At 40.2% G+C, this 20,084-nt stretch overlaps 2 protein-coding genes across 2 annotated transcripts; one reads left to right on the top strand and one right to left on the bottom strand.

The window, feature by feature from the left end:
• Positions 1–1,326: 1,326 nt before the first annotated feature.
• On the top strand, positions 1,327–2,251 carry LOC143850371 (uncharacterized). Its single transcript, XM_077359629.1, has 2 exons — positions 1,327–1,782; positions 2,024–2,251. The coding sequence occupies exons 1-2, from the start codon at positions 1,327–1,329 to the stop codon at positions 2,249–2,251; spliced, it is 684 nt and encodes a 227-aa protein (XP_077215744.1).
• A 2,726-nt stretch (positions 2,252–4,977) lies between these two features.
• Positions 4,978–7,360, bottom strand: LOC143849793 (protein TUNICAMYCIN INDUCED 1-like). Its single transcript, XM_077358989.1, has 3 exons — positions 7,143–7,360; positions 6,703–7,047; positions 4,978–5,891 (listed from the first exon to the last, which is right to left on the bottom strand). Exons 1-3 carry the CDS (start codon positions 7,260–7,262, stop codon positions 5,148–5,150), a joined length of 1,209 nt encoding a protein of 402 aa, XP_077215104.1. The 5' UTR covers positions 7,263–7,360; the 3' UTR covers positions 4,978–5,147.
• Positions 7,361–20,084: the final 12,724 nt, after the last annotated feature.

Raw genomic sequence — 20,084 nt, 5'->3', positions numbered from 1 at the left:
GGATGGGAGTGAATCATGAATGAGTTCATTAAGCAGTTCTCCTACGAAGATGGCACTGAAACCTCTCGTCGGGATCTTCAAACCACCAGACAAGAACCCATGGAATCATTCTCCGATTTGGTGAAACGTTGGCGTCATAAGACAGCTCAGATGCTCAAGCGGCCCACTGAGGAAGAGCAGATCGATATGATGCAGTAGAACCTGACATTGCCTTTCCAGCGTCCCATGGCCATTAGAGTTTCACCAGTCTCAGACACTTCATTGATACAGGCAACAAAACTGAGGACTCTCTAGCTCGTGGTTGGATTAGATAAACTTCCCCTAAACCTAGAACCACTCAACCTAAGAAACCTCCTGTGTCCAAAGAAGTCAATGATGCTAAGCCTACTCTAGAAATTTCTGAAACTCCATTTCTCTGGCAGCAAAGTAATGCTCATTCAAGACCTCCTGTTGTCAATAGGACACTTCGGGAATTCACTCCCTTACCGGCTACCCCCACCACCATCATGAAATTGCTTCTTCCAACCAAGAAAATATTTCTACTTGCACCCCATGCACCTCCCAATCCTCTACCCAGAACCTGGAACAACAGATATTATTGCAAGTACCATCAAGGTAAGGGACACCAAACTGATAGATGTCTTGCTCTAAAACATGCTATCCAAGACCTTCTAGACAAAAAATAGTTCATCCTCCCGTCTGGGCCAAATGTCAACACCAATCCTCTTCCAAATCATAATCCTTTGTTTTCCACTACCAGTGCTATCTTCACCGAATCTCCGCAAATCGATTTCTTGTCCCTAATTTGCACTATCGAACCCTATCCATGAGGAACCGATAATAATAATTACATATGAGAAATTGGGGAAAAGAAACCATGCCCTCTTGCCATTTGCACAGACTTCGATGAAGAACCTTATGTCGTAGATCTAGTTGAAGCTGGAATAGATGAAACTCCGTTCGTGCTATCATTAGAAGATCTCGAAGTTAGTAATCTTGAGACCTCAGAAGTAAGACATCTCACCAGGGGTGGTAGAAATTACAAACCCCTAGAGTTCAGGACAGACGATCAGGTCGACATTGTCAAACGAAAGGTCGTTGGCACAGAAGTTGATTAGGATGATCTGAACATCTTCAGGCAGGTCAGTAAGACCCAGGAAAAATATCTCATTATGGGGGTTATTGATGGTTTCCCTTAAGCACAGAGAGGTCGTCTTCAAAAGCTTGTAGACTTCTCAAGTGTCAAAAGACACTACACCCGAGCAGCTGACCAATTTGGTTGCAGCAGTCAGCGCCTCTACGGCTCTCTCATTTTCAGACCAAGATATGACCCTCGAAGGAAAGAACCATTCCAAGCCTCTCCTTGTTACTGTACTATGTAATCAGAAGAAGGTACATGCCGTACTCATGGAAAATCGTTCAGCCTTGAACATCTATCCACTGAGCACGGCCACAACTATTGGTTTTGGTCCCAGTGACTTCACCCCATCTGATGAAGGCATCATGGCTTATGATAACTCCAGACAAGATATAGTTGGAACTCTGTCTACTACTATCTTTATGGCCGGTGAAACCTTTGATGTCGAATTCCAAGTACTTGACATCAAGTCATCCTTCAACTTGCTGTTAGGAGGACCTTGGCTTCACACAGTAGGGGTTGTTCCTTCTTCTCTGCATCAAAAGCTCAAATTCAAGAAAGGTAGCAGAGTTATCACAGTTCGAGGAGACGAAGACTTAGAAGTTGGTGCTATCTTATATGATCCCTATGCAAGTCAGCTGAAGGTAGTGTTTACCTCAATGGGTTCCACCTCGATGTCACCCATATCAGCTGGGAACAAGCCAAGAAAGAATTGGTTCCACTCCCTTATGATATCAATCCTGTTGTGTCCACTATGCTCAAAATTAATGGATACATCCCCGGAATGGGATTAGGATGATATCAACAAGGAGTAGTCCAGTTGATGATCTACATTTCCCTTCCAATGTCGGTACAACTGGTTTGGGTTATCGCAACACATATCAGGAGGAACATGATATGTACCACAGTCTAGCCCAAAGATGGTCATACAGAAAAGGTGGTGAGGTCATGCCTATGCCAGAAATCGAGCAAACCCTGAATGTTCAATTTTGTCGAGAAGGCGAAGACTTCCTTTACTATGGTTTCCCAGAGTGGTCTACACATCCCATCACGGGCGAGCAAGTTCCTAGGTTCCAGATTTTCTTTGCTATGGGTTGGCCAGGTGAAGTTTGATTGGGCATATACCTTGTGATTTCCTCCAATCTTCAAAATATGTTGAAAGGTATATGAGGTGTCACCAAAGGCATGTTCAACTCCAAGCTTCTTCTTGACACTTGCTAGGCATGGTTGTGGGATCTTCATCTTGAGCTTCCTTGACTTGAACATCTCCAAATGGTGTCTTTACTATGAGTGCAAGCTCCTTGATCATTTTGTGTGAGGATCCGCAAGCCATGTGTTGAGATGAGTTGTGTAATGGCGATTGACATGTGAAATTCCTGTATAGAACACAACACCTCAAAGCAACACATTAGTCCATAAATGCTAATCCATGGCATTTAGCCATGTTTTTACTCTCACAAATTTATCTTATTGTCAAAGTTCATGGGATCTATAATTTTATCTGTGTCTATGTCCACCGAATGGGCATATTCCATACATAGATTAAGATAATAATTGTCTAAATAGGTCGGCGGTGCTCTAGGTCTCTTGTTGCCAAACAACGTGGAGTCACATAATTCCCATACCTGATTCTCTTCAATAGGACCAATTTTCTCTTGCATGGCATTTAGCCATTTTTTTTACTCTCACAATTTTATCTTATTGTCAAAGTTCATGGGATCTATAATGTATGTCGAATGGGCACATTCCATACATAGATTAAGATAATAATTGTCTAAATAGGTCGGTGGTGCTGGGATCATCTAGATGCCCTTCAGACCAATCGCGATCATCTCCCACTATTACTAGAAGTTGTTCTGTTCACTCTCTGATTTAGTTCCATTTCTAGGTCCTCTAGAAATTTTGCATACATTGTTGTACCATGTGCTTCTCCCCAAAATACCTTGGGAAGACCAGAGTGCGATAATATGCACAAAACTAGGGGTGCAACTCGGGTTGGGTTGGGTTGAGGCCAATCCGACCCAACCCGAGGAGCCCATTTTACCAACCCGACCCGATTTCCACCTAACGAGGTTCAACCCAACCCGACCTGAGGAACCCATTTTTCCAACCCGAACCTGACCCGAGGTCAACCCGACCCAACCCACATTTTTAACCTTATAAAATAAAAAAATCACAAAAATTGTCAGGTTTCACTCGGGTCTGGTTGCCCAAGGCCTTAACCCGAACCTGACCGGAACTCAACCTGAGTTGGGAAAACTCAGGGAAAACTCAACCCGAACCCGAACTTGACCCGAATGCAACTCGACCCGACCCGACTTTTTTTTTTCGGGTTGAACCCGTCGGGTTCGGTTTGAACCTGAGCCGAGTTGCACTCCTACACAAAACATCCTCCAACGAAATCAGATCCCTTCTTTCTAATAAATCCATTACCAGAATGATTTTTCAACCGCTCCCCTAATGGTAATGGAGCGGAAAGAAGATCTTTCCTCATCTCTAGTGTATATAGCACATCATGAGGCAGAGATCACTAGCAATCAAACTATTCTATGTTTGATTGCACTCAATGATTCTTATTAACTTCCTTCTTCGGCTTTCGCTAGGAGTCACTCGTTTTCTACTTGATCTTAAAATGATCAATTTTCCTGCATCGGTAGTATGCGCCTTGTGGTATTGATTCACCCAGGTTGTTGGATACACTCTGAGATGATTGTAGACCATATGTTTGATCTTCTACATGCATTCTTGTTTGAATGCAATCCTTAGTTGCTACTCATTCATATCAATGTTGGTTATGCTGTACCTATGTTCGACACCAACTATGTCCATGAATGAGACACTATTCAGGATAGTTGCCATTTTGAATTTGTCAAGAGTTTTAACATTGTCCTATTCCCTCATAATGCAAGCCACACGCATCCTAATGAGCAGCCAAACATTAGCCACTTCCTATTTTGTAGGGTAATTGTTTGCCACTTCCAATTTAGGTAATTTAGCTTTATTTTAAACTTTTTGGAGGATCTAATGGACATTTTGGAGTTTTAAACATTGAATAAGGGCCCGTTTGGATGCTGTGAAGATTTTGATTTGGAATTCTCATATTTGCAGCCCTTATTGCGTTGACATTTGGATCCAATTCAAATCCTTGAATTTCCAAATAAGCTGTGAAAATAAGTACTTGGAAATCCATAGATGTGGCAATTTCCTTCACCCTCTTGCCTTACAAGTTCTTGTTAGTTGTTCTTGGTTTTGTGTTCGAACTTCGTGTTTGGGCTGCGCCACTTTTGATCCATCGGACCTCCTCAACATTTCTTGTCTTAATCCCTAATCTCGGTAATATCAAGTAGAAAATAAAGCCCCTTAAGTTCTAGGGCTGCAAACGAGCTGAGCAGAGCCGAGCTTTGGGGTGTTCGGGCTCGGCTCGTTTAGTTTTTATAAAGGCTCGTGTTCGGTTCGGCTCGTTTAATTTTTTAAAAGCTCCAACGCCTGAACCACTCGGCCAAACTTTCATTTGTGATAAATAACCCACATTCTTTTATTTTATATATAAAAAACAAACATAATCCAACCTTTAAAGCTCGGCTCGGCTCGTTTATGAACCGAGCCTAAAAAGCTCGCGAGCTTTTCCGAGCCGAACTATATAAAGCTCAAGTTCGGCTCGTTTAGTAAACGAACGAGCCCGAGCCGAGCTTTTAAAAAGCCGAACCCAAACATGTTCGCGAGCCGGCTCGGTTCATTTACAGCCCTACCCTTAACCCACCCAAAACAGGGAGGGGGGATCCTCATTCACCGGAAAACTTCAGCCTCACCGTTCTAAAAACCATACATAAACACACAGATTCTCAAATATCACATAATTACAATAAATTATCTTATGCATCTTCTACAACACTGCATAATTTTTTTTTTAAATGCAGCTTTCGTCCTATATACTCATTCAAAAACACCAATTTCATCTTTACAATTTTGTTTCAAAAAAAAAAAAAAAAGAAATAAAAAAGATTGAACCTCACAAGGTGAAGAAACTTGGAGGAGGGTGAATGATAGGCATCTTAGACATGGTCATATTCCCTTCCAGCACATTACTGGCCACAGTATTCACAATCTCAGGGCTAACCTCCTCCACTCTCTCCGGTATGACCTTCCCGTCGACAAACTTTCCGATCACCTCGAACTGCATCACCGACTTCTCCGGTCGTGTCCTCCAATCAGGAAACCCACTCCAATCCACTTCGCCTTCCTTCAACTCCTTCTCCACCTTAAACCCAATCTTCATAAAAGTCTGAGCTGACACGTCAGCTTTCCGTAACCTAAACCACCCTTCTTCATGAGCCTTTACTCCAAGGATGGAAGTAAGGAGCTCTGAAAACCCACGCAGGTTAGCATTTGAACCGTTAACAGACGCCAAAGGCCAGAGGGTGGTGAATTGTTCCTCTAAAGTGGGTTTGGATTTGGAGAGCTCGATGAGACCTGGGGCTAGGCGTTTGACCTTGAGTTTGGAAGAGGAGGGGAGAGGGGTAGTGGTGAGGGAGGTGGGGCCCACTATACGTAGGGACACGAATTGGTTATTGGAGAGGGAGGAGAGGCGTAGGTGGTGGGCCAGGGTGAGGAGAGGGGAGGTTTGGGTGGAAAGGTTGAGGGGGAGAGGGAGGTTTAGAGGGTGGCGTAGGATAACGGATTTGGCGCCCTTAACCGTCACCACCGCTCCATCGGCTAATACCACTTTCTTCAGTACGCCTGCGTCTACGTCATGCTGCGCAAGATAGAGCAAAGCAATGTGGTTAGGTCAATTACTATTTACTGAAATGGAGCAGTTTGTCTCTAACTTACGCCAGGGGTGTGATGACACCCTTGTAAATCAGTTCAGACCAATTGAATGATCCTACCCGTCCATTCCGTGGAGGTTTGTTTCTCAGTTTTTTTTCATTAGAAAACGATAGTTCTTGTTTGAATTGCAGGAATTTTCAAGAAAAAATTGCAAAGGAAAAATATTTCTAAAAGTTCTACTTTTTTTACCCACTAAAAAAATTAACTTGAACTAATAGAGGAAGATTATATCCCTATCAATTAATAATAATCATATCAATTGCCCCTATATTATTCAACGAAATTTTTTTTCTTTCCATCAGAACTTTTTTTGCAATCCAAAAAGGGCCAGGCAAAAGTATTTTACGGATAGCTTAATTTTTTTTCCTAGAAAAATCCTGCAAACAGAGCATTGGAAAAAAAAATTCACGGTTGTCAAGCATGCCCTAACAAATGTGATATTATTAGTCAATGGGACAGATTGCCAGATGTTTAACATCCAACGATTCAGGTCATCCGATGGATTGGTCACAGTATGAATGCTCCAAAACAATCTACTAGATCATGGATCGAAACAATCAATGATCTGCACCGTCGGATAGACCATGGACAATCTTGATAAAAAAAAGTTTTTAAAATCAAGATAAAAGAAACGCTAAGTAATCCAAGCTGGGCCCCACCAGAAATTCTCATTGTAAACAAAACCCTAATCCAAACGAAACAGAACCGAAACGAAACGAAACGAAACTTAAACTCACCGGCAAAGAAAGCCTCATATCATCACCATCTTGAATCCAAATCTCCATTGGTCCAGCGAGCTGAAACGGAGCCAAAACAGGCAAAGCACTCCCCTCAAAACTAGATCTCTCCGCTAAGCTCTTCCCCAACTCCTTCTCCCCCTCTAACTGAAATAACTGAAAATCGACGGATTCCCACCGTTTCACATCCTCCACAAACTTAAACGGTAAAATCATATCACCGATCTCAACATCGAACTCGTAAGCAACAGATTGCCCCACCAACGCATCCCTCTGATCGAAACCAGAGATATTCAAATCCTGCCCTTGAAACCCTAATCCCTTGACAATTGCGTCTTTTAGATCCTGCAAAAGAAAAGCCACAAAAGAATTAGGATTTTTCTCAGTACATCATCAATAACCTAGATAATAAAAGAAGAAATAGAGAATGATTTCCTCACCGAAATCGCCTTGGAAGCCGAAAAATTAATGTTTTCGGATGGAACCGGAGATTCTGATGCCCTAACTGCTAAGAGGATGAGAAATCCTGTTAGGGTTAGAGAAAGGAATCGGAACGCCATTAGAGAGAGAGGGGCAAAACACAGTAAAATAAGAGGGGGGTTTATAAGAAGAGGAGGAAAATCAGGGATGTAAAAGAAACAACTGAAAAATAAGAAGAAAGGGAGTTTTAAAGAAGGAAGGAGATGTTTCTAGAATCGTGGCTGTGATTAGAGAGTGCTGACGTGGATGGTTTGGACCAATCAGAATCGAGCATATGATGTGGCACAAAATATGATTGGATGGTGATTATAGAAAAAGAAATAAAAAAGAGACGAAGAAGAAAGAAACGTAAGAGAGACGGAAACGAAAGGCGTTCCATAATTCACGGCGTTTTATTATGAAGACACGCTAGCGTGAGGATGTCGCCTACAGCACAATCCTATTGAGTCACATGTTTCAGTACGCTTAATAACAAATTCATTATGACGAGAATTGCCCAAACTTTTAATTAAATGACGAAATATACTGACAGAATTGGTGATACTAGAAGGGTTGTTTGGGAGAAGTAAAGTGTGTTCGGATTCATTTTACTAAAAAGCTTGTCAAAGAAAATTACATAGTCATTACTAAGATGGAATAAGAGCAATGAGAGAAACCAACAATGCCTAGACAAATTCTGAGATTTCACTAATTCTTACATTCAATCTAAAGGTTTGCTTATATAGAACACTTACACAATAAACATGGAATGAAATCAAGTTAATTATGGAAAGAGAAAATACTAATCGAACCTAGTTTCCTAGTCTATCTAGGTTACCTCTACTAGCCAACTTGCCTAATATAATAAGATGATCCAATGGTGAGATCTCGACACAATCCAATGATGAGATCTCACATGTTAAAGTTAGTGCCCTAAAAGCCAATACACTTCATACATTGTGTCACTATAATATTAATCAAGACTATATTTCTTGACATCTATTAGGTATTAACTAATTGAATGTGTGATGTGCTTATTATCTTACACATATTCGTCCTTAGGTGGCAAAGTAGGAATGTTATGCTCAAGGATTCACAAATCCTAAGGAGCAGAGAGATATGGTATCCTAATTCTTTGTAGACCTTAATTGTTCCTGGTTGGGGTCGAGATTGGACATCTCCTTTTATACAAAATTAGTACCAGTTTTGCGTACATTCACGTGTCGTGGAGTGGCTTATCTCAGTCACTTAGGTAATGGATCCTAAGCAAGAAGAGTGGGTGCGACGATGGGATCGCATACTGAACAAGATCAAACTAGAATAACCTGTGGACAGGAGTTAGTAAGGCTATTCAAACAGATATGACCTTTTACATGTGCTTAGACCTGAAGGGACATATTGGTCTATGAGCCCGGTCTTGATTCTTGATCTATCTAACTGTGGTCCTTCTAGAGATCACTAGAGGATAGTACTAGAATCTTGGACAAACCCACAAGGCCAATAAGGATACTCGACATAGAATTCTCGACTCCAATTACGGAGATATCATCTACAGTTTCGGTCAGAGCAGTAGGCCTGTAAAATAGCTTGGCCAAGCATATTTGATAAATGGTTTATCAAATATTATATTAAATCATTTGCATGTTTTTGAAATGATTTTGGAAATGCATTTGCGCGCCCTAACTGCTTAACTGGAAGGTATCCCAACAGTGCCCGGGAGGTATTAGTTGTCCACCCCCCGTAGAATCCAACTCAATAGATGTTGAATGAAGAAAGGACTTGCACATTGAAATCCTAATAGGCAACACAAGACGTCGGTGAATTGGGTAATTAAATATTTTACTCTTAATTAGATGGAGTATTAAAAATAATTTTACCAATTATAAGTTTAACCCTTATTCATATAAACTAAATTGTAGAAATAGGGATTAGATGTTACTAATTGTAGAAATGTGAATGAGAAAGAAGATAGGAGACTGCGCAATCATTTATAGTGGTTCGGTCACTGTAAGCCCAATGGTTCCCACCTTGGCATTCCCATATTCTTTTGATGATTCAAGTGATTTTATATCACTAATGTGTTTGATTGTCTTTAGTTGTAGATCATGATTATGTTAAATCAAGGTTGCTTGGATTGAGGCCATGAAGCTCTCATTGGACCACATTCGGAAGGCCAATGTCTTAGGAGATCCAAGACTCAAGAAGACTTGAAACATTGCAAAGTGAAGACCATTTTAAGTCTTTTTTAGATTGTATTGATCCAATCCTAGTTTAGGTTTTTAGAGGCATGAATAAAGTAATCACACACCCCTAAATGATTAAGTGATTGTCCTTGTGGTGTTCCAAGTCTTTGGAACCCTCATAACAATCCCAACTTTGTATAAAATGTGGAAGTCTTGAAGCCCAAAACAAATAAGAAAACAGAATTGAAAAACCTGCTAGAAATAGGCTTCTCGGAACTCCGAGCAATGGTCCAGTAATTATTTTCCAACTTTTGTTTGTATTCCCGGAACTCCGAGAGAAATTCTCGGAACTCCGAGAAAATCTCTCAGAAGTCCGAGACTACTAAGTCGGGAAAAAATTATAGCCGTTGGGGTTTTTTCCAGAATTACCATTATGCCCCCAAACGGTCATATTTTGAGTTTTCTATATATATATATATATATATATATATATATATATATATATATATATATATGTGAGTTCTAAACTCCACAACCATGAATCCTAACACTCTAAAACTCTATTTGAACATCCTAAGAGTGAATCAAGCTTGTTTTTGCCTCTCATCCTCTACATTTAGGATTTGGATCAGAGGCTCTCATTTGTATATCTTCTCCAAGAGTGTAACCCTTGTGAAGGGATTTTTATTTGTTATTTCTTTCTTGATAAACCGTGTATTTGGGCGAGTGTTCAGAGAAGCGAAGCCTTCTCTCCGTGGTGTGGATTGCCACTAAGGTTAAAGGGATTGGACATTGTAATTGGCACCGGTCTTCGCCAAGGTTATGAAGATCATCATAGTGAAGCCATCAACGGATTTGGTTGGTGGAGTGGAGTAGGTTAAAGCGGTCTTCGCCAAGGTTAAAGCGATTGGACATTGTAATTGGCACCGGGTGCATTCTTTCTTGTCTCTTGCTTTATTTAATTTGCATTGCACTTAGGATTTAACTTGTGTGCTTAATTTTTGTTTTTGATCTCTTAATCTCTAAATTGGGCTAAAGTTTTCAAAAGGATAAATCTTATTTTTAAATAACCTAATATCCCTCCTCCTAAGTTGCCAATAATAAATACTTGGGCCTATCGTTGGAATTTCAGTCACAAACGGATCTACTCCACTACCCAAGTACTTGGTCTTTCCTTGGGATTTTCTTTCACTGTTTGAGATTCCGCACGTCGAATCTCCGGGCTTTATAGCTTGACTCCTTTAAGGGAATAAACCTCTTTTTTACAAACTGCCTCCAAGGAAGAGTTCCTCTTCGTAAAACCGCCTCCAAGGAAATCATCCCTCTTCGCAACCTGCATCCAAGGAAATGATCCCTCGTTACAATCTGCCTCAAAGGGAGTAGCTCCTCTTTGCAAGTACAATGAAGAATAGAAGAAGTTTAAGCTCTCGCAAGCCTCTAGATAGGTGAATATTACAATCAAAGCTCACTACAAACTCTCTCTAAAAAATATACAAGAGTCCTAAGTCCAACACTTTGGATGTGATCAAGATCAAGGCACGAGTGTTTGGGGAGAGGTTTGAAAACCCAAAAATGAAAACCAAATAGATTCGTGGGTGTTAGGCTATTTCAAAATGATTTCATCAAATTAAAATAGAGATAGAACCTCCTTTATATAGCCCTTAAAAGTTAAAATGGAGTTAGAACCTCTTTTATATAGCTCTTGAAAGAATATAGGCGTTGGGGGGCAAAAGAGTAAAAACTGTGAACATTTGAAAAGCATACACAAAGCCCCAACAGATCTATTTTCGCGTGGTCGCGGTCGACCGAGGTGTGGTGGTTACCTGCAGGCCATGCGCTAGTCAGATTTTAAAAACGAAAGTCAAAGTGTCGCGGTCGACTGAGGCATGCCGGTGGACCGGGGTCGGTCGCCCTCGAGGGGGTCGGTCATCCGCGGTTTGGCTTCTGACCTTTTAATTTCACCTCTTTTAAAGGGGCTTTTAAAGGGGCCGGTTGACATGGGTACTGTAGACACCCCCATTTTGCTCCGCTTTAATCAACAAAGAAGTTAGTGTTTTTCTATCGGTTTTCCAGTATTTTCTATTTCCGTGTCCGTCTCTTACATTTTCACAATCTTCTCGGTCATCCGTCATGTTACGTATTTTTCTGCTAAGTGTTGAGGAGGGTTATTCACAAGAACTTAAACAAGAGAGAATTTGGACCCATTGGGTGGGCCCGCATTGAACATGTCGATTGGAATGGGATCAAGCAGGTGTGCCCTACATTGTTTTTCATGAAAACATGAATTTTTAAACTTATTTGGATTTAATGAGCAAAGTCATTTTTTCATGGCGGGCGTAGTGTATTTCGGCCAATCTTGCATGGGCCCATTATTGTTGTAATTCAAGATTAAGGTGGCGGCCCATTAATTGAGTGCTTCAGATCAACCTATGTAAATGGTTTGGCGAGCACCGTCAATTTACATCAAAGCTCATCAATTGGATCGTTTGGATTATCTCATTGGACTGATTTAGGAAGGGGTGCACCCAATTTATATCATGGTCCACCAAATGAACGGTTCGGATCGCATGGAGTTTCGAACTTTGGTCCAAGAAGGATTCGGCCAATATTTATGGGTTTTCCATGATTTTGAATTTCGTCCAAAATGGACCCACTAAAGCTTTAAAGAAATGAAATTCTATTTTGCATGGGATTTTGGCAAAGTTGGAATGGGTACCAACTCGTGGGGAACAAATGCCCACACAAAATCCTTTGAGTTTTAGAAATGGGTGGGCACGCATGGCAAGATGAGCGGCCAGATTTAGATGCGGCAACAAGCTGCTAGGGTGGCTCAATTGGGAAATTCTAAAAATATGTATATATGTCAACGTAGAGGTGCTGATTGCATTGCTATTATGGGCAGCCCGTACAACTCCTAATTTTGGACGTATGGGATTGGATATTTCTATTTTGGAGGAGGGATACGTTGCTATTTCTTGGTCAACAGGACATGTTGAAGATGATTTGTGGGAAAACATTCACCGACTACAACCATTATTGCTAAATAGGACTGATAATTAGCTCCACAACGAAGGGTAGAAAAATTGAATTAATGAGTTATGATCAGCGTAGTTCTATCCTTAGTCCCTTCGATTAAGAAAGGGCATCTATTGGTGCAAAGTAAAGAAAGTAGGTTGATCTCCTTTCTATTTTGGAGAAGCTCATGATACTCGGTAACTTAGGAAGAGGAGAGGTTTTTTTTAAGAATCTCTTTGTGGCTTTCTAAAGGGGGAAGCACCTCACGTGAAGCAAGTTTTTTTTTTTTAAAAGGACAGCGGGGTTTCCTCCAATAGGGGGGCAATTTTTTTTTGATACGCTGGTGGCTTTCTCTTCCCATCTCACGTTTCTTGGAGCTCTCTCTCTCTCTCTCTTCAGAAGATTCCCTCAACCCTCTCTCCTCCAAACAGATCCCCTCTCTCATAGCCCTCTCATATCTCATCTCACCTCTCATCATCTCTAATCTTCCTTATCACTTTTATCTTGTGACCGAACCACCAAAGTTTTAGGCCGAGTCGTTCTTGACGTAATATTGACTTGGTGGTTAATCTCTTGGAGGGCAAAAGTCCCTTGGGGATCAAAAACCCATTTTGGCTGAATTCCATTAAAGGGCTTGGTGATTGAAATATTGGCTATCAAAGCTCGTAGTAGTTAAATCTCTTGTGGCCGGATTCATCTCCTTTCTCTGGGTCATTGAATCTCCATCTCAAGGTAAGTACAAATTTAATGAATTTTGTTGCATGATTAGGGTTGTTTTTTTTTCTTAGTCATAGTTTTCATATGCTTCAATTCAATTTTTGTCTCTTACTTACATGGTCTAGTGTTAATCATTGCATGATTGAAAGATTGTTTAATCAAAACCCAAATTGAAAAACCATTAGGATTCCCCAATTTGATTAGGATTTTTGGATTTATTAGCTCTAGGGATTTTCGAATCTTTTGGACAAAGCCATTAAAAATAAAATAAAAAAATAATTTTTAACTTAAAAGATCATAAACTAGAAAGCCCATTCCATATTGATAGCAACAGCCCCCACTCCAAATTGATAATAACAGCCCCCATTCCATGTTGATAACAACAGCTCCACTTCCAAGTTGATAACAACAGCCCCCGCTCATCTCAAGAACCCAATAATAACAGCCCATTCCATATTGATAGAGACAACCCATTTTTTTTTATTGATATTCACCGCCACTCCATCAAGCCATCCATCCCATGTAATGTCCAACAGCACCTATAGACCTCTTTTGTCTAAAGTTTACACAAGCCCACCTTATTCCCATAATCATATTACCCATACCATCAAACCCATCTCATCCGAATCTCAACTGTAATATAAAAAACTAACAAAAAAAAAATATAGCATACAAACAAAAATAAAACAAAGTTAACTAATAAAACAAAATTAACAATTAAGAAAGACAGCATAATGAGACAAAAATCCATAGGTACAGTATAACAAGACAAGATGACAACCATGGCATAATAAATAATAATAAAAAAGGAAGCCACAAGGTGAGTTTGTACAATTATCAAAACGTGGTAGTGCCAATATCATTCCCGCCATAGTGCTGGCTGCCCATCTTGTGACTAGATTTCGAACCTCTAAACCACAGATTCACAGAAAATATTAAACTACAAAGTTGTAGCCTTTTAAAAGATCTTTCCAACGCATAATTGTGCGTTAAATTTGGCCAAGCAGTTAAAAAGTTATCATTGTTTTAGTGAGCTGTGTTCGTTAGATCTTTAAACGGTCAAATTTTGTCGAATTTGTGCAATTGTCAAAAGATAGTTGTGTTAATGTCATTCTCCAAACCAAAATTAAAAGACATTAATCTAAAATATACCCAACCTAAAAGTAACAAATCTAAAATTCACCCATTTAAAATCTACCAATAAAAATCCGTTAAAAGTCATTAACCAAAAGACTACTAAAAATCACAAGTGAAACTAAAGCTTCCAATTAAACAACTTAAAAGACATTAAACACACCAAAATATCTCCAGATAACTAAAAGCTTCAAGAAAACTCTAAAAGTTTCCACAAACCCAAAAGAATTCGAGATTCCTAAGAGCCGGTGGATTCAAAATTCCTTTAGGAACCTTTAGAGCCCCTTTTAGGAACACTTATGTCATGTGTGTCCTAGGTTTAGGGAATCCTAGAGTTAGGAGTTCAGCCTCATCACGGGCGTTTGCTTTGGATAGCAACCGTGCCATAGATCTAGTTACACTAGTCACCTCACTTTTTCCCTAGGACAAGCCTAGTTACCTAGGATGTAGGTTAACCTGCATTAGTCTAAGGGACAACTTGCACTTAGATATGATCATATAGCATCTTAGATGAAGTCCTAGGATAATAAAAACTTCAACTTGAATTAAATAACTTCTCTCAAAACTGTTGAAACAGTCAGTCCAGTTTAGATCGGTGTCTTAGATGAGTTAGGCATAAGTAGCTTAGCTTAGGTGCACCGAACTACGTCGACTCTGATCCCAGTGAGGCTTGGGTACATAAGCAGCTTGGATGTCTGATGGCATACCCACCGCGAGTCGGCACCACAACAAATTGTGGTATTTTGTATATTAATTTTCTTGTAAATGCTTAATCAAATCACTTAGGATTTTTCATGAAATTAGAATTTTAGGAGAACTTTCACTTAGATTGAATCCAGACAAATTAAGAAATCAAGATACACATTTAGGATTCACATTGAAATTAGATCATAGGATGCATGTCCCGTAGTTAGCACATTAATAGAGAGTTGAATGAGCCATTTAAAATAAATTTAAAAGAGTTAGCTTTTGGAATCGAAGACCGATTATCAGGCAGGAATGGTGAATGTGATGGATAAATCCCCATACCTTCCATTCTTGTTACCAGGTAGCGAGTCTAGATTTCTGGTTAATCATGGGTCCTAGATCCCACATCTAGGTGGCGACTCTGTCAGTCTCTTTTGTGTGGAATTCGGATTGCCTTAGTGATCCCAAGTTCACATAAAAGATGAATTAAAATCAATAATAAAAATGCACACGCCAATCGCGTGGGTATGAGAAACCAAGAGAGAGCGTGGCGGCACGCGCCCCACCCCTCTCGCGGGATCGGGTCCCACAGGTACTAGGGTCGGTCGACCGCCGATTGCAGAAATTGTGTTTTCCAATTCTTTTGGGTTCTCTCTTGGACAATAAAAACATAAATTTGAGGGGTCCAAGAGAGTGTGCCTTGATAGAGAAAACATCAAGAGTGTTAGAAATACAACCTTTTGTAGACACCCAATTTTGTCAGGCAGTATTAGTGATAGGTGTTGTGGGTAAGAACCTTATGACGAGTCCCATAGCACCAGTTGTGTTTCTCTCAATCTCTCTTTAGTGTATTTACAAAAGAAAATGTTTTCCAAATAATCTTGTTATCCTGTAGAAACAACCGGAAAGAATGTTTTTATAGCACCCGCCTTTCTCTGCTACCAAAATGCCTGTTTCTACATAGTACATGCCATTTTTTTTGCAAGACAAAAAAATTTGTCTCCCAAAACCAAGTAAGTTAGGCTCATTGGATAGTACTCGAAACAACGAATCCAACGCACCTGACCGCGAGTAAATCGGAGTTTAAACGAAGAAGTTATGTGCGTTTTAAACTACCACTAAAAGACGAAACATCATCATTATTTGGATAAGGATGAAGATTCGTCTTCATCCTTATCCAAATAATGATGATGTTTCGTCTTTTAGTGGTAGTTTAAAACACGCATAACTTCTTCGTTTGAACTCTGTTTGAACATCCTTATCCCAGACGAATTTTGCCCGAAAATAACCAAAATAACCCCCCTATAAATAGGAGAGGGGGGTAAGGGTTTTCTCATTCTTTCTCTTCCTCTCTCTTGATTGAGTTTTCTCTCCCCCCTGTGCGATTGGATGTACAACCCTGTTTGGGTGTATTACTGAAGCACCAAACCCCCGCAGAAATCCAGAAAAAACCCTAGTGAGCTTGCTTTTTAGAAAAAAGAAAGTAGAGAAACACTAGGTAGCTCACACTGGGAGTTGGCACTCTGCCAAAATTCCGAAGGTTCGGAGCGACATCCCCTTTTTGCGCCGTTGTTCTGCCGAATTTCACAGAACTACGAGCTGCTTTAAAAGCGCCGTTGTTCTGCCAAAATCTCGACAAAACTCGGAGGCGATTCGGTCGTACAACGTCGTTACGTCGCCGATTTCTCCGCAGCCTCAGAGGCCCCTTTTTCAACAAGCGCAGTTACACTACCCAACTCTCTAGTGGTAAGAACGTAATCCATTTACTTTTCGGTTGTAAAGTAAGTTGTGAAATCAAGCTCTGCCACATGAAACTTACGATACAAACCTTAAAAAATGTAATCCATTTACTTTTCTGTTCTGTTGTAAAGTAAGTTGCGCAATCAGGCTCAGCCGCAAGCAACTTATGATACAAACCTAAAAGATGTAATTCCTTTACTTGCTTTCGTTGTTTTCGTTTCTTTTTCCCGTTGGCAAGTTTGTAAAAGATATGAAGTGGGGTACTCCGATCGTGGTCAGCTTAGGGGTATTTACGATATTCCGATGATAGCATACGATCAGGATCGGAGAAACCACCTCTTCTTTTCATCTTTGCTTGTGCTTTTACCGCTTTAACGAGGTTGAGATGTCACAAGAGTCGTTCCGCTACGGCCGATACCTTGTGGCATAAATCCCTCCGACTTGCTCTTTACTTTATGCAATTTACAGCTTTCTGCATGGTAAAGTACAAGGTAGTGACATCATAGGATCTCGGGCGCACAAATTTCCCCCTGAACTTATGTTATAAACCCCTCTGCCTTACTTTTACTTTCTGTACAGTCATTTTCCGTTTGATTCAAGGTAACCTGATCGTGAGTAGTTGTGAGTTCCATTCGAGCCGTAAACAACTTACAACACCGATCAGGTTAATTATTGCTTATTTTTATTTTCTTTTGTAACTTCACTCCATTTACATTCAGAATTAAGCATAATCTAACAAGGAAAATAAAATCAAGTTATTTCATTTCAAATTCTTCCAAAATGCCAATCTAGGTTTAGAGACCGGATTAAGCCGGGCAAGAGAGGTGCTTAATACCTTCCTCAATTGTAACCACAACCCTAACCCAGATATCTGTAAGGACCACGCCTTATCAACAGAGCAAAATATAAAGGTTCACAAGCCCAGAGCAAAAGAACTCCTCGTTGCTCATTCCCTTAGAAGAACAGATACGGGTCATGGGCCCTAACCTAGGTGGCGACTCTGAATTCTCTTTATCTCGTGAAGTTAGGATCTCGGTCCTGAGTTCGTAAGATGCGCAGATCAAATAACACCCCCTTCTTCTAAAAACTCGATTGTGGTGATCCCTTGCCGTCCTGCGCAACGATGGAAAAAACCGGCTCCAACAGACTGGCGACTCTGCTGGGGAGAACTTAAACATGATAATCCCTCTCAGCAGAGCCTGTTATCAAATTTAAAAGGTTGTAGCTCTATATAACTAAATTGGCATTTTTCAAGAATTTCAAATCAACTAATTTGATTTTTTCTCCTTTCTTGGGTTATCCTCAACCCAATGTAGCCTTCAGGGGTATTCGCAAGCTACGAACTTTTTCGCAAGTTGTGAACGCTCCCGATGAGCATAACAAACAAGTGTTAGATTTACTTTCCAGTACCTATATACACTTGTTGTGCCTTTTCTACAGGGATTGCTTGCCGCCAATTGTTAAGAGCCAATGCTCACAATTATCGCATGAATTGTTTGAGCCAATACTCGCAATTTAACTACACGAAAACGCCCCGGGAGGCACATAGGCTTACCCCCTTTATTTTCATTTGTCACGCACACACCAAGGGAGTTCATCGCCCACTTGCATACCTATATACCCGGCAATAAGTAGCTCTCGCAACGAATTCGGTTTTATTTGGGATTTCATCACCCGAATTTGCTGGTCACGCATCCATTTGAGGTGAAAGCACCTCCTCTTTGCACATCGCCCTTGTACATCGCCCTTGTTGTGGCGTTAAAACAATGTTGTGCTAACTTTCAGTTGCGTTCGGGCACACCGAACAAGGAATTGGTTATGCACATTGGCAAGAGGAACTTTGAAGCCTTTCATCCCCTGCATAGCCCAGCATTTGTGCACTTAGATATTACCATGCCCTATCTAAGGGCATGTTGAGCATAGAGTTAAGCAAGCCTACTAGTTACTCTCAAGAGATGTGACCGTCATCTAAATAGGGATACACTAAACCTTTGGTCCACCTCGGGCATGTTGAGCGAGTCTAGAAAGGTGTCCCCGGGTTGCCTTAATTCTTGCTAGGGATGTCATTACCCTAGTCTAATGCGCACTTGGTCGCAGTTTCATTTGACCCAAAATTAAAGGTTATGTCTAACCTTTAGTTTTGTCCAGAGTCATGTTTACAAACCCAAACTATCACATTCCTTGGGTAAGCAAACCATTGTACCCTGGAAGAATGTCCGTCTTATGGTTAATGCGCTTAGCCAAAAGACGCCCTCATTTTGGTCCCATCCATACTTGAAGTTTTCAAATGATATCAAGGTTAAACATGCAACTTATCATTCTTTATCCTGAAATTAACATTTTCATACTAACAAATATGTAAGTGATATAATTACTTTTATGACATCAATATTATACAACCGATTATTCTCAAACTATCCTTGAAAGATATCACTTGTTTTATTTAAAACAAGTTTATTCCTACTTTATCAAAAGTGCCACTAAAGATTACAATATCGTTAGTTTCAAACAAACAACTTATATCACAAAAATAAAGAAATTTTTTTAGAATAAATCTATTCCTTATCCTTTGGCTACATTGGTGACGATTGCCCATGAATAGAATGCTTACATTCTCAATTTGACCACTAAGTCAAAATAGGCCATTGTCCTTTTACTGACACTGCTTGTCACACCCAAGTCAATACAACAAACATTTTAATCTTCGAGAATATAACCTCGGATTTCATGGCTTCCAAGTTCCTTTATCATCTTGTGCATCTAACATCTTTCAAAAAGTGTGCATCAACTTAGACAAATTTTAGCCACAAGGAAAACCAAGCCTTACATGTTCTTATCAAGAACACTTTACATGTTTGTTTCTCTTTCCCATTTCCAACCAAGGAATAAGAAGTTATAAAATTAACTATATCATAAATGGATATCATTCACTTTTCTCAATTATTATTTGCATGTCCTAATGACATTTCAAATTGAAAGTGAGTATTCCCATATGCCTTAAATATATCTTCGCATAAATTTCCCTTTTACAAGAATTACATCTCAAACAAGAAAGTGTTATTTATGCCCTTTCTCTCTTCTTCACCAATTGACTGTGTATAAGATAGTAAGAGTTTATACTTCTGGGACCCGATCCCGCGAGACGGGTGGGGCGCGAGCCGCCACGCCTCCTCTTGGTCTCTCGTACCCACGCGATTGGCGTGTGCATTTTAATTATTGATTTTAATTCATCCTTTATGTGAACTTGGGATCACTAAGGCAATCCGAATTCCACACAAAAGAGACTGACAGAGTCGCCACCTAGATGTGGGATCTAGGACCCATAATTAACCAGAAATCTAGACTCGCTACCTGGTTACAAGAATGGAAGGTATGGGGAGTTATCCACCACATGCACCATTCCTGCCCGATAACCGGTCTTCGATTCCAAAAGCTAACTCTTTTAAA

Source organism: Tasmannia lanceolata, unplaced genomic scaffold, assembly GCF_043159265.1.
Source record: "Tasmannia lanceolata isolate RefF3 unplaced genomic scaffold, GAP_Taslan_0.1 ptg000018l, whole genome shotgun sequence".
NCBI classification, from domain to species: domain Eukaryota; kingdom Viridiplantae; phylum Streptophyta; class Magnoliopsida; order Canellales; family Winteraceae; genus Tasmannia; species Tasmannia lanceolata.
This window is presented reverse-complemented; position numbering and strand designations above follow the sequence as displayed.